We start from the raw sequence: 14,959 nt of genomic DNA on the forward strand, positions 1-14,959 counted from the left end.
CAATTATGATAAAAAATATCAAATTTTCGATGAATCAATAACCAACCATATTAGTTAGGTTTGCCAAGCACCGCAGTACGAATTCCAATCGCGTTAAGGAGGCCGTATGAAGGGCAGGAAACAGCTGCCTGTGGTGCCTTAATTGATGAAGCCATCTTTCTGTAATTAGAAATTGTTGTTGTTAAAATGATTAACGCTGCAATGTAATTGAGACCTAGGATGGAAGTGAACGCTTCTGCTAGCCACATTTCCTCCTCTCTAGTTAAGCTGGAGCTGGACCAGGCCAATTCCACGTCGGTTAACAGCTGCAGCATCCATTTCGGATCCAGGGATGTCTTCAGATAAACCCTCGATGCGGCGACGAATCTCGCGATGGCCGTTTGTAGATTAGATAGATCCCCCTGAACAGCGTGCTGATGAAGGATAGTCAGTGCTGGTCCTGGCAGATCCCCGCTCCATGTCCACGGCTCCTTATGCCAGTTCCTCAGCTCGTAATCAATAAACGTGGCATACAAATTCTCATGCTGCATGAGTTCCGTCCAATTATCCTCTTCAGAAATCCCTCTGTCTTCCCTAGTCGACAACCACATCTTCAAGCGGATCCGCCCCTGCACGGAGCTCCGTTGAGAACGCGCCTCCAGTTTGAACCAACCTTCTAAACCCGTCGATGGGATATCTTGAAGTGGGATTGTTACGCATCCCAAGAAGTCGTCTTGAGAGCTTTGTCGCGCTGATTGGCAAACTTGTTTGAAGAATCTCCCCAGTCCTCGCACTCCTCGAACTTCGTTTAATTTACTAACGGCCTCGAGTACCGAGCTTTCATCGTCGTGGTCCCAAATATCCAAATGCAATGAATCACTGTTGATGTCGTCTATGTCGCTGTAATCAAAATTAAATTAATTAATTAATTAATTAAGAGTTTTATTGTTTGTTTCTAACAATCTAAATTTTTCGTTCCAACGGGGATTTAGGGTGTGCGGTTTCACGGATGTTGCCCTTATGAATTTTGCCGGAAGAGCGGACCCGATGGAATCGCGCTGTTCGCGCATTCTTCCGTCTTTTCTCTTGAAGCTCAGTTTAAAGCTATGATGTTTCCTTAGCTTCTCATGATTACCAAGCATCTGCGGGGATCCTCCATCTGAGCAGCCGTCTGAGAGAGTTCTTCCCGGCATGCTAGGAGGTAATGATTGCTGCTGTGGTTGTGGAGAAGAAGGCGCATCGACGGGTTGAATTCCCAACATGCAATAAGGATCGCTGAATCCGTTAGCGTCTTTAGCTTCCAAACCTTCCGCTTCCATTATGACCACGCTCAGCACAACGATTGGGGGTTTTTCCTCCCCTGCCAAATGCAGCATTCTGTAGTGACGATCAGGTGGAATGGTAAAAGCCCTTTGCCCGTAAAGATACAGATCCTCTTTGAAATGACCGTATTGTCCTCCAGGAGCTGGAGCGCCGACTGCATTTGCGATAGTGTACAGCATCTCAATGTACAGTTTTTCCTTTTCGCTCTGCGATAAACTGAAATCCATGGGAACTATGCCCAAGTTACTTTCCTTCGTTGGCTCCGGTACGGAATTCTCATTATCTTTTAGCAGACTCTGTCTTCGGTTCTCCTGCTTCCAAGCCAGAGCCGTAAAACTTTCAAAGTACGATCCATCAATTTCTTGCACGCTAAAAAGGTAGATTGATTAAATTTGAGAGTGAGCGAGTGCAGGTTGGAGTCTACCCAGAATTGATTTGCTGATCAACTTCAGGCCAGGATTGTCGTCTACAGCAGAAGGATTGAGTGCTTCTGTCCGGTGTTGTCTTCGGAGTGCGTTGACGAAAAGAACCGGCTCTGCGAATCGGCGGAGCTGGCGCTAAACACTCGAGGGTTCGTCGACGGTTCTGCACCAAAGCGCTGGCACCTGGTGCAGGCAAGACCTTCGGGAATCCCGGTGTGTTGCTGTCACCTGAAGCGCTTCTTACTGAGGATGGCGTCGTGGCTCCGGTATCCGGCTCTTGCCTGCTCAAAGAAAATCTAAAATCCACAACCAAATTGTAACAGTCGCTAGGCAGTGTCGAGGGTGCATTTTTGAATCTGGTGTAGTGTTAATGTAATATATATAATATAACTTTGTTAAATACCTTTTTGGGCTAAGGCTTAGTCCTGCTACGCTATTACTCACATATTCCTGCAGCGAACTAAAGAAACTCATCTTTATTTCGTTTTCAGAGGAGCTGAAACAAGAAATGAAAAAGGGGTACGTGTTAGGATCTCGTCTAATTAGGCTCGTTACATAAAATATTATGGATCTTCAATTCGCGCTGGCAATTTATAACGTATTTGAAGGACTTTCCGCCTGTAATGCAAGATAAAGTAAATCCTACCGACGAAGAAGTCGTTCCATGAATACTCCATTGTCGCTTGCGTGACCAAATTTAATGGATATCAAAGATTTTATGATCCCGACAAGATATATCTACTATTTTATCGTCGGCGACAAATATTCCTAGAGAACTTCCTAGCATACATATATCACTCATGAAATATTTCCCGTTCGTGAACCCACTCAGTTCACATTCTTACATCTATTCATTCATCCTTTATCATCATGTACACCGCTACTGCATTATTATGCCTTACATTTTTCTTTCGCACAGGACTCTGTATGAATTTTATGTCCGCATTTTACTGATTTAAGACCATAAAATAAACCACTTAGCAACACTTCCTTGGCAGTTTGATCAACGAGATTGCCTGCATAAAATCATCGTTATTATTGAACTATAACTTTAAAAAAGTACATTAAAACTTTAACAGTTTATTATATGAAAACAGCAACAGATACACATCTGACAGAATACTCAAGATAAAGTCTGTAATTGCCTGTAATTAGCACACTTATAATTCTTCTGCATTCATTCTTTTGCAGCATAAAAATAAAGTAGAAGTCTGTATATTCAAATTAAACAAGTTTATTTTTTATTTCAGAATAACTTTAACATAAATATTTTTGCAAAATCGATTGAAATTACGGAAGGACAACATTCGTGATGTTCTCATGATATGCGATATAAGTGTACCAACATAAAAAGAGAGTTTACATGATTCGGCAATATGCTGAAGGGGAAGCAAGGGAGATGATACCTTTGGGGTGCATTTCGTAGGGGAATGTAGAATATGATAATACTGGAGGGAGTGTTATTGATTCCAACGTAGAGTAATATATTTTTGAAGAAAATCTTTGAGAAACGGGTACGTGTTGAAAATAGTAGCGAAATAGAAAAATATATTTTATAAGATAAATGTGTATTTGAAAAAAAAAGTTTACTGGTTCAAGTTTAACAATCAATTTGGTTTATATTAATTATCTTAAAGTTATACTAATAAGAAAGGTTCATAAATCAACATATTTTAATACTAAAATAAGATTTTGGTGTTATTACAGCTATATCTCGCATAGTCCGGTTACGATAATGTAAGTTTTAGATTGCTCAAAAATTGCATAAAAATACATATTTTGCTATTGATAGCTGTAACTTAATATCAAACAGTATTACAACATTACACGTCTATCACACGAGATATTTCCTATCGAGGAATAATATGTTTACACACAGTTTTCATGTTCGCAGTTTCCACAAACAAACTTCTGCAATTAGGCTACGTACGAATCTATAGTCTGGCTGTTGCTTACCAATTCCTAACTTTGAATTGGCCTGTTTTTGCAATTGATGAGCTTGTTTATAACAAGTTTCCTTTTGTGTATTATCATCTTTCGAGCGCCAGATTTGAATGTTATCTAATTATAATAATAGATTATCTATTATATAGATAATCTAAAGGTTCTATAGTTAATTTTATAAGTTATTAATTGTAGTTATTTTTTATTTGTTGTTATTAAAAAATATATAATTATATAATAATAATTAACAAAGAGGTATTGACAATATGCCATATATTTTTTTATTAATTTTAAATCACATAAACAAATGATGTAATCAAAATACAATTATTGTATAGTCTCTATATATTTAAGAAACGTTTAAATATACTGCATATTTTATGAAAAAAAAAAACGGTGACACGATGCACATCCGACAAAATCGACATTTAAGTCTTTTTCAGACGGAGCTTTGACATTTATTCTGTAGCGGTGACACTTATATAATGTGGCGTATTTCGATAATACACGCCACATTATAATAAAACACAGAAGTTTCGCAAAAACAAATTATACCTTGGTTTCGATTCACTATAGTCCGGTTTGAAAACAAATTAAATTTTAATTGAGCAAAATTAAAATATATTCTAAAGAACTATTACAATTTAAATTTTCAGATTTTTACTCGTAAGTGAAATAATTATTTAAAAATTCACATAATATGTGAACACACGTTTTAAAAATTATGTAACTTCTCTTGTCATCGTCACTCGTTATGCGAAACGTTGCTCGTTAAGCGAGTTATTATTCTTACAATTCATTTTGCTCGTTAAGCGAAATGCTCGTTATGCGAGGTACTAGTTAAGTAAAGTTCCACTGTATATTATACGCATTTCTATTTTATTTAATTTAATATTTCATTATCAGCCTTTTGTTAAATATGTAAATGCACGTGAAACTGCAACAACTCGATATTTTAATTCAGTCAATTCGTTTATTTAATTAAATTATCTAGTGACAAAAAAATTATTATGCAGGAGGACACAGGAGACGGGACGTGCCGTATTTCTCCCATCTGATTCAGATTTGCATTTTGCTGATAGATCGACCGAAAAAAATAGATAAATGCATTTAATTTCAATTATTAAACAATTGCGTTCGATGCAAAACAATATTCAATAGCCGCCGGCTGGATTTTCCAGATCTTCTCTAAATTAATTATCGCGCTTCATTTGACGCATTATTTCGATGCCGTGTTAATTATTCCGCACGTATAATTCGGGATTTCGGACCCGATAAAATATTTATTTTTCCGAGTTTCGCCTGTGCATATGGAATTTCCAATTTCCATTTAAAACATTTTATTTCATTGCAATAATCAGTAATTTCAGTTTTTGTGCAATTTCACAATTTGTTTTTGTGACATAACTAAATTTTGTTTATTTTGCATTTTGCGTTTCAATATAAAATCAATTCATATTTTATAAATAATTTTCTTTATTGTTATTCAATTTACTTTTCTTTATTATTACTATAAGTTTTATTAAAGAGACACATAACAAATTAATTAGTAATATATTTTTTTTAAATCTAATAGTGTAGATCTAATAATGTAGATGTCATTGATAACAAATCAATCCGGGATGTTTTTTACCAATACCCTTCTGGGATCCTTTTAAATTTAAGTGCAACCAAAAAGTTTGAGAATCGCTGGTGTAGATCAAATTGTATCATAGAATATTACAAGTTATATCACATAATTAACATTAAACAATAATCTATTTTATTTAGTTAATTTCTCAAGAACTTTCTTTTCGATATATCATTATTATATTATTAATGTAATAAACATATAAATATTAGTATTGATATAGAAATATAAACGATTATTTATTTTATACTAGTGAATTTCGAAATAATTCAACTATTCTAAAACAAGTATTTTCGTTGAAATACAATTTAGAAATACATATTTTCATAACTAATATGTATGTAATATTAACGATGAGCATGTTCTGCAAAATTTTTGATATAATAACAAGGATTATGATCATTAAACTTGATAATACGTACAGATGTAGGAATTATGATTAACTATTCATATGTATTTATCCCAGATATTGGAAATGTAAGCACTTCATGCAAATCGGCTTATTTATTCATATATTTAGTACAATCAAATCAATTCATGCTTCTACGCTTTGCATTACATTTCAGAATTGCAGCAAATCATACAAAACCGATATTATAATTAATAATTTAAATCTAATTAAAATTGACTAATCTTTTTTAAAATTTTAATACAAAGAACTTATAGAAATACATATTACAATGCGGATATTTGAAACCGTACTAATCGAGGTCTTTAAAACTTCACATAAAGATAAATTTTCAATCCGCACTATGTGAGTTATTGCTTTATATTTAAATTCCACGTTTCCATTTTAAATAGCATTTTTTTTTAATTTTAGCCTTCAAAATCTCAAATAGTAAGAAGTGAATTCAACCTATAAATAAATTTAAAATAAAAAATTAATTAACTAATTAAAAAAAAGTTCAATAAATTTAGAAAACGTCACATTCTAATACAAATTTCATTAATTTAGACTGATTATAACAAAAGTCCAGGATTTCGAAGAATTGATTGTTTCATTGTACTAAAAATATCACGTAATGGGATTGGAAATTAATCAATCGCGCCACCGATAAACAAACAAGAGAAGAATGAGAAAAAACACAATCGATATCCTCGACTTCCCCCGGGAAAGCAGCGCACTCTCAAATTAATAATAAAAAAAACAAATAAGTTTTCTTTGTTTCCTTACGTTCCCCGGCAGATTTGACATTTTTGTTTGTTTGTTCTTTCCATTTGTTAACCACTGCTATGGGTGGGTTCCTTTACTAAATCCCAGAGAAAACCGTTTTCCCACGTTTTTTATTCTCATTAATAATTACTCCCCGTCCGTTGCGAATTTCAAACGCCCGACCGTGATTTAGCATTTCCGGATTTACATTCATAAATGATGCGCCTCCTTTTTTGGGTCACCAACCAATGATACTCATAAATAATGAAATTAAAGATTAAGCAATTTCGTTCGTCCTATATATATGTTTTGAAGGTTTAAAATTTTAAAAGAGGTTTTTATGAAAGAAAAAAGTTTCTTTTTCTTAGACATTCTTAAAAAATTAAGAATATTCTCATAAATAATTGTAATTATAACAAATACGATAATTTAATGTATTCTGTTTTACTAACATTTCAAATGCACACGGAGTAGTCAAGTCGTATCTAAATAACCCAGACATGTTCAAATTATAGTAATCTCAACGACATTTGTCCCATACATCGAGCTTCTTCTTGGGACCAGCCTTATGCAAATGGTTCCAAACGATTTTGGAATAAGTTCTCGCAACGGTCCAACTCGATAATTTCCATGATTTTATCAACATTTTCGATTGGCCTACCAAAGTGTGTCTCATCTCCGACGTCCATATTATCAGAACGGAAACATTAGAACCAATCGCCTGCTCCGCTTTTCCCCTTGGTCGTAGTGGTACTGAAGAATGTTCGAATTTTCTCTTTTTACATCCATTATGGAGCGCTCTAACACACAACTGGATTCACTAAACACAAAACTGTCTTTTTTTTAAAGCGTTATATCGTTGTATCGTAATTATAAGTAATGGCAAATTAATTCATCTGAAAAAGATTCTATTTATCTTCTTAAAGTATATTTCCAAATTCTATTGGATAATGCACAAATTTTGCAATAATTAGACAATATCCTAAAAGTTTGGGTGTCATGAATATGAAAATTAATTGTCATTTTAGTTCCTTGTTTAGAGTAGTATTTTTCGAAGATATTTTAATACTTGCTATATTTGTTTAGCCCGTAAGTACTAGGGATGGGTCAGAGTGACCCACTTGATATTCGCATTCTATTGTAATTTAATTGTTGACTTTCTAGATGTACCTCCATTAACGAATTGATGTGTTAAAACAAAATACAGTGGAACCTAAAAATAATAAATATTTTTTTTCGGCAGAAACTTCTATAATTTTGCTTTCATTTTATTTGTGTTTGTTGCTACTCCTAGGTTTTCCAAATCTTCTATTAGAAAAACTAAATATTTATGATCTTCTTCATCGATATTTTTGAAACCTATTGACCATTTTTTATAATTTTTTGGACGATGGTTGTCGAGATTTGCGCTTAAATTCATACATTTTTTTTTAAACCGTGTAAAAGCAAAAACGAGTAAAGAAAGTACAGTGGAACCTCGCTTAACGAGTTCCAAAATTTCCGAATTTTTACTCGTATAGTGAAACATATTAAAAAATACACAAGTTAATACCAGGACTTTTTTTCTGATCGTCACTCGTTATGCGAAACATTGCATGTTACACGAGTCATTTTTCTTACAACTAAGAAAATGCGAAATGCTCGTTATGCAAGGTTCCACTGTACTCGTTGAAAATCAGGTTACATAAATTAATAAATACACGTATCCTATTTTTGGTTCAATACAAGTTAAAAAAAAATATATTTACGTGACTGATGATTTCTTTTGCGCCAGTCGAGCAATCCCCCAAATATATCCATTAAAGTAATTGAAATTTCACATCGAGCCGTGTGTATCGTCGCATCAAACACACGCCGTAATAAATTATTCTTGATGGCCGGGATTCATCATTCCGGACTTAATATTGATGCGCTCCGAATTCGCAAACGCGTTATTAGCTCATCAAACTTTCAGTATTTTTTTTCAACAACAACAAAAAAACACCCTTGCGATTTCCACGATTAATAATTCTATAAATAACGAAAAATTCGCGAATGCGAAAATTAAGTTCCATTTCATAAGTTTATTACTGAAGTTTATAATGAAATATGATGATAATATTAGGATGAGCAAAAAGAAAAAACGAAAGAAGATTAAAGTGTAATTATCCGAAGTGAGGTGAATGCGCCGGGTAATCGAAAACTTAAAAAGTCGATGATGAATCGCCGCGGCCTTAAAGCAAAAATCCTCGGGTCACCAAAATTAATCTCCCGAAGTCGAACTCGATGCGCATTCAATTCGGTTCTTTTATTCATAAAGCATTTCTCTACGATTTTTTTTGCGCCTTCACTACTGAAAACCTCTCCAATTTACTTCTCCTTACAAACACATTTAATTCCGTGCCCTTTGACAGAACAAATTGGGTCTCTCCGCGGTAGAAATGAAGACCACTACAATATGCAAATGGGAAACTACTTCACATTTTATTTGTCGTTCAGATTGATAAATGATAAACGAGATGCGTGTATTTTATTGTCCGTTTCAAGTGGATTGTGATTATCTATTTATATGTATATGATTTATACTTTATTTGTCAGCTATAAATAATGGATTAATGTCAAACAATAAAAGTTTATAGTTAATAAATAAATTTTGCAAATTAATTTTATGTTAAACAAATATATCATGTTATTTCTTTTAAATTGAAAAATTCTCTGACTTTGTAAAATAATATCGCCTCAAGTGTGTCGAAAAATCGTAAGTTGTATCGTCGTGTTTCCTGTTTCTATGAAATATCCACTTTTATTGCGTTTTTTACAACCTACATACAGCTAGTTCCTTGTTATTTGATATTTCCATTGTTTCCAAGTATTTGTTAAAAATCTAGTTTAAAAATTACTCGCAACATAACATAATACAGATTTATTTTGTATTAAATGATTTATGTTGAAGAATAAATCCTATTTGATCTTCGTATTGATCCACAACAAGAATAATCATATCAAATATTTATTTTAAAACTAATTATTTATGTAAAATCAATGTTTTTGACAATAATTCAGTATAAAACTACTTGTAAAGTCATAAAAATAATTACAAACAAACATTTCTTTAACGATTAATTAAAAATATAATTGAAAAACTAAATGTAATGGAAATAATGGAAACAAATTGTTTTTTCTTATACAATCAATATTTTATTAGTTCTTTCCACTATTACCAAGAATTCGGTAAAAATATGTTGAAAAAACAACTTGTAAAATAATAAACAAAATTAAAACAACTATTCAATAAAAATGTATTAGCGAAACTGCTTACATAATAATGAAAATAATCAAAACAAACGTTAAGATTTAAAGAAATTGTTTTTGCTATAAAATCAATTTTATCTATTATTTTCTATACGTTCTACATTCAAAAATTGATTGCAACAAATGTAAATAATCACATTTTTTTTTATATTGAATCAAATTATTTATGTTTTTGAAATAATCGTTCTAATTGGAAATGAGACATGAAACTACCCAATAGATGAGTGCAAAAACCAACAAAGTTTGGAGGAGAACAAAGAGCTGAAACATACACCACTGATTTGGTACCAAAGTGTCAGAATTGTGGGAGAAAAGATCACACATGTACAGACATGCCTTGACAGGACACATCAATGAACAAAAGAACTCCAAAAGGTAATCATTAATATTTAAAATGCATGGACGGATCAATAAGTGTGAACAAACATGTAGAGCGAATACACAGACCATTCATGATCAACGACATCATTATTGATGTCAGAGATAAGAAGAAGTCAGAGAATACAGAACTAGTTGAGCTTTTGAAAAAATTAAGAGTAAACTTCATAAAAAAATAACATATACGTTATGAGACATTCTCTGGTAACAGATTACTCCTACATATGAAAGATCTATCAATCGTGAAGAACAATATAGTTGTCAATACACAAACACATGCTTATACACAACCTTAAGATTGTTAAAATGACTGCAGCAGAGGTGCATCAACAGGAAGAATGACATAAAATATATATTATGAAATACAATGTGAATATTTGTATATAAATAAAAAAAATATGTTCAGAGATCAATACTGAAAGTTAACATTTCGTGAAATAAAAAAACATTTTTTTAGATTAAAGTGGAATGGAATCAGCCTGCTGCGATAATCTTGGATTTACACGGCGGATACATAAACGGTGGATGCGCCGGGTATACACACAAATTCATATTATAACAAGTCAGTTTGTAAAGTGGAACATTAAATTACTTTAACTTACATGGCCCCAAGATACAACGTTCACGTTTAATCCACATCTGAAATTAGTATCTGTATGGTGGGACACAATTTTTAACAATGCCTTTATTCTACCTAAGGTTTACTTCGCGTCTGGCCTTTATTTTCCATTCTTTTTTCGCCATATGAGACTGACGTTTTTGTAATACGTTCAAATTGAATTCACTTCTCGCTTTTCACGTTCCATTTAAAAGGTAATATTTTTCATCTCTCCTACAATCTAGTAATAATATTTTGTAACAGTCAGTCACATTGCAAAATCAATTTAGTTGAGTAAACATATACAAATTCTATATTATTTCCATTTCTATTTTATTGTCATATTTGTATTATAATAAATGTCAGAACTGAAAATGAGAAAACTGACTTTATTGATTGTAGTCAGTTTCTTAAGAGAATTTATATTTTGTCTTGTATGTAATATACAGTTACAGATGCTCACGTGGCTGATAAGCTATTGAAGTTGTAAATAAGAACAGCAAGAAAACAAACTCACGTGTTCAGACACGGCGATCCGTAAATCGTCGTGTCTGAACACGAAAGTATAGACAGTTTCATGCTCCATTTCACAACTTTCCACATGGCACATATATTTTTTAATTAAAATTATAATGAAATTATACTGGAAGGACACGTTTTATGCCATCATTATGTAGCAGCAAGACAGAATCGTAAAATTAATATTTTGTTTCACAAAAGAACAAGCGAAAAAATCTTTACTGTTTTACTTTTATTAACGACCTTTACAAATTAGAAAAGGTCTTAATTCAAATATAAATATTGAATATTTTGTAGTTTAAAAATATAGGTAAAAATTACGTTTAAGAAAGTATTAAAGCAAGAAATTGTCAGAATTATTCATTTCATTTCTATCTACTTTTAACAAAATAATGCAGTCTTAATATTATCTTTATTTTTCTCACTTTGAATAAAACTAAGCTATGTGTATTTCATTGATTGTTCAAATATGAACAAAATTGTATAAGTAATGAATTATGTAAATGCGAGAGAAAAAGTTTTCTCGAAAATTATTAGTAATAATTATCGTTCAGAGCACGCAAAGCTCATTTTTCTTGTGATTTTGTTTTTTTTTTGTTCTTTGGTTTCGTGCTTACTCAGTTTACCCAATTTATCTGGTATTCAAATCTTTATAATGTTGAATGGTGTAATTACAATAATAAAAAAAACAAATTAGTAAATTTCTTGATTTTTACGTAAAAATACATATTTTTAGTATTTTATTGTATTTTACACGTGCTAGTGGTCGCAGGTTCCAATACTGATCAAGCCTTTGTGAGCCCTCTCAGTGCTTGCAGCAATAGGGCCATAGTTTATCACAGATGGACTGTCAAATGAACGAGTTTCAGCATATGGACTTTCAGCCAAGACGATGTACAATGACAGTGTTAAGGATAGCAGCAGATTCACAGTGAAAGGAAATAGTGGAACCGCAAAGCATCAATATACTACTGAAGTTAACCTACAAGGCGACAGCATTAAAAAAATCAAATCATCATAATGGTAATTATCCACCGGGAAAGATTACCTACCTAATGTCAACCGCGATCTTAAATTTACTCATTGTTCACATTGATGAACAGATTGTGAATAAAATTACACGACATAAAAAAAATATACCTCGATCAGTCCGGATTTACTATAGTCAAAATTTCAAAACGAACAAAATTTTAATTGAACGAAATAAAAATAAATTTAAAAAAATGTCTACAAAACATTATTTTGTATGCACAAATAATCGTATTTTTTTCTTTTATATACTCAGTCCTCGATTAGTCCGGTTTTAAACAGTCAGAATATTGACAGAATCAATTATCCGTACTATACGAGATTATGTTGTATTTATAAATTTTATAGTAAGAATGTTTTACATAAATTCAATAAAATCAAATAAATATTTTATTACTGTGATCAGCAGAATTCAAATTGATAATAGATTTCTAATTTTGCTTTAGTAATCATTTTCTGTTTGTTTGACTTACTTCGACCTTTAAAATTTAATTTGGAATCCAAAAAATACACAGACATTTTCCCATGGAAAGCTGAATTGATTATTTGGAAACGATGCGAATTCGGGGAGATGAGATGACGATGTGGGATTATAAATTAGATTTTTACTGATCTGCGGAGAGAGGCAACAAAGATTGTCTTCGAGAGACCAAAACCAAAACCTCTCATTCTTGCAAACTGCAAGATGTGAAAGGATTTGTTAAAATAGGAAGATTTTTGTTAAGGAAATTAAGAACAAAAGATTTTTTTGAGGTGGCTGGAGAAACCTAACAAAAAATCTCAGCGAATGAAAAATTATAATGTGATTCTTTTTCTATATAGAAAAGAACATTTTTTTTAGTTGTTATAAGAAAATTAATAAGAACAGTTATGAAAGGATTTGTAAATTTAGAAGTAAATATGATATGATGCTATATAGTAATCAAGTCTGTAAGTAAATTAATGCTGTATAAAGTGAAAGAAAAACCATGTAAACTTGGCTGATATTAAAAAAAAATGAAATTATGCAATGAATTGGATGTTAATTACAAAGGTATAGAAGTATGGTGTATAAAAAAATGTGTGAAAATTACGTCGTACGGATAAACAAGAGACTGATTAAAGAGGGATGCGATAAATGATGAAGGAATTAACCGTGGGATTAACGAGGCAGCATTCATAAAGTGAAAAGAACAGTTTTTTTGTGCAAAGTATTAAAAAAGGGCAGAGCGGAAGGAAATAATGGACGATAAAAACCGGGAGACCGAGAATATTACGCAGTGAAATACTGAATGTGCATATAACAAGATGAGAATTTATTAGCATGTGTATTTGCACACTTTCTTTTCACTTAATTTTTATGTTGCAAAATTTCAAAAAAATAAAATCATGCAAGAGACGAATGTTTGTCTAGGAATTAAGTGAAGTCAAGCGTCGAATTGGGACTTCTTTCGTTCGCAAGTGGAAAGAAAATTAAAACTTTTTTAAATTTTATTTTGCGCTCCGGATGCGCCCTTTTCCGCATGGGGGAAACGCCCAGCTGCACTCTTGCAGTTTGTAAATGGAAGAAGACATGAAAACATCAATTTCGTTTGATGAAACAATGCTGATAAATGTTTCTCGAACTAATGTATATTTTATGTCCAACTGTAGTTTTTCTTCGTTACACGTTTACTTGGCTTGAATTATTTGCGATTATTGATCTTTCGTTCGGTGTACAAGAGTAATAGACAACGTTAAGCAATTCCCAATCAGTGATCGTACAATACGCAGAGTCGAAACCCGAGGGAAACGTTTGCTATGTCCGCGTTAAGCATAATCCAATGTCCGATGGGAAACATTTTTCATCTAAAATAATGGATTCGCTGCACAATGAAATGTAAACATGCTCGTAAATGTTTGTAATGCAACACAACAAATCAAAACATTTTATACGATTTTGGATCTGTTGCATTGTTATATTAAGTATATATATCAAATTGGTACAAAGACGTAATATTTAAAGTACAGTATTGTTACAATAGTTTGATAAGTAAGGAGTATATTAAAAATAAGATGCGAGGGTTTTATGATGAAAGGGAAGCGGAAATAAGGAAGGGATCATATTAAAAGGAGACTTGAAAGAAACGTCGGAAATGAAAATAATACAACAATTTAAGGGATGCAGTGGAGATATTCAATTAGAGAAACGGAAGGAAGCAATTACTGGTCTTATAAATATGCAGGCATACAGATTTCTTGCAGTTGGAACTACTACAAATATATATCTAAGTCAGCGGTCGGGGAACTTTTTTAACCATTACCCCAAAATATTATTGCGTTAGTCGATATTACCCCCCCCCATTCTGAATAGAAAACAATCAATGTAAATTTTAAATAAACATTATTTATTGAATTAATTTTTATGTTCATTAGAGTGGAAAAGCCTTGTTCACAAAGGTAGGTTGTTGCAAATGGCAGCAATTTTTTACCGCCTCCTCATGTGCAATTTTGAAAGCCTTTGCAGCCTTTGACCACCAAAAAGACGACAAATTTGTTTTGGTCTCAAATTGAATACAGTATTGGGTGGAAGTTCAAGAATTGCCTCTGCCAAACCTGGAGGTTCTTCTGGTATGTTAGTAATTTCACATTGAAAAGGATCTACAACCCAATTCACAGTTTGTACATCAAGATCTGAAAAGTAGTCAGAGAACCGCTCTCTGAGTTTGGTAAGA

At 32.4% G+C, this 14,959-nt stretch overlaps 1 protein-coding gene across 2 annotated transcripts in view; it reads right to left on the reverse strand.

Annotated features, from left to right (window-relative positions):
- LOC108564499 (BAI1-associated protein 3) overlaps positions 1-14,959 on the reverse strand; it is a 43,585-nt gene that overhangs the window by 2,848 nt on the left and 25,778 nt on the right. The window contains exons 2-6 of one of the 2 annotated variants that reach the window (XM_017923570.1): positions 2,128-2,220; positions 1,727-2,005; positions 940-1,671; positions 215-879; positions 47-159 (exon numbers count right to left, since the gene is read on the reverse strand). In XM_017923570.1, coding sequence (XP_017779059.1) covers positions 47-159; positions 215-879; positions 940-1,671; positions 1,727-2,005; positions 2,128-2,198 — 1,860 coding nt within the window. In that variant the 5' untranslated portion in view covers positions 2,199-2,220. Of the gene's footprint in view, positions 1-46; positions 160-214; positions 880-939; positions 1,672-1,726; positions 2,021-2,127; positions 2,221-14,959 lie in introns of both variants that reach the window. The other variant, XM_017923569.1, reaches the window with a different exon arrangement.

The sequence above is a fragment of the Nicrophorus vespilloides genome, unplaced genomic scaffold, assembly GCF_001412225.1.
Source record: "Nicrophorus vespilloides isolate i.1.1-1 unplaced genomic scaffold, Nicve_v1.0, whole genome shotgun sequence".
Lineage (NCBI taxonomy): Eukaryota > Metazoa > Arthropoda > Insecta > Coleoptera > Silphidae > Nicrophorus > Nicrophorus vespilloides.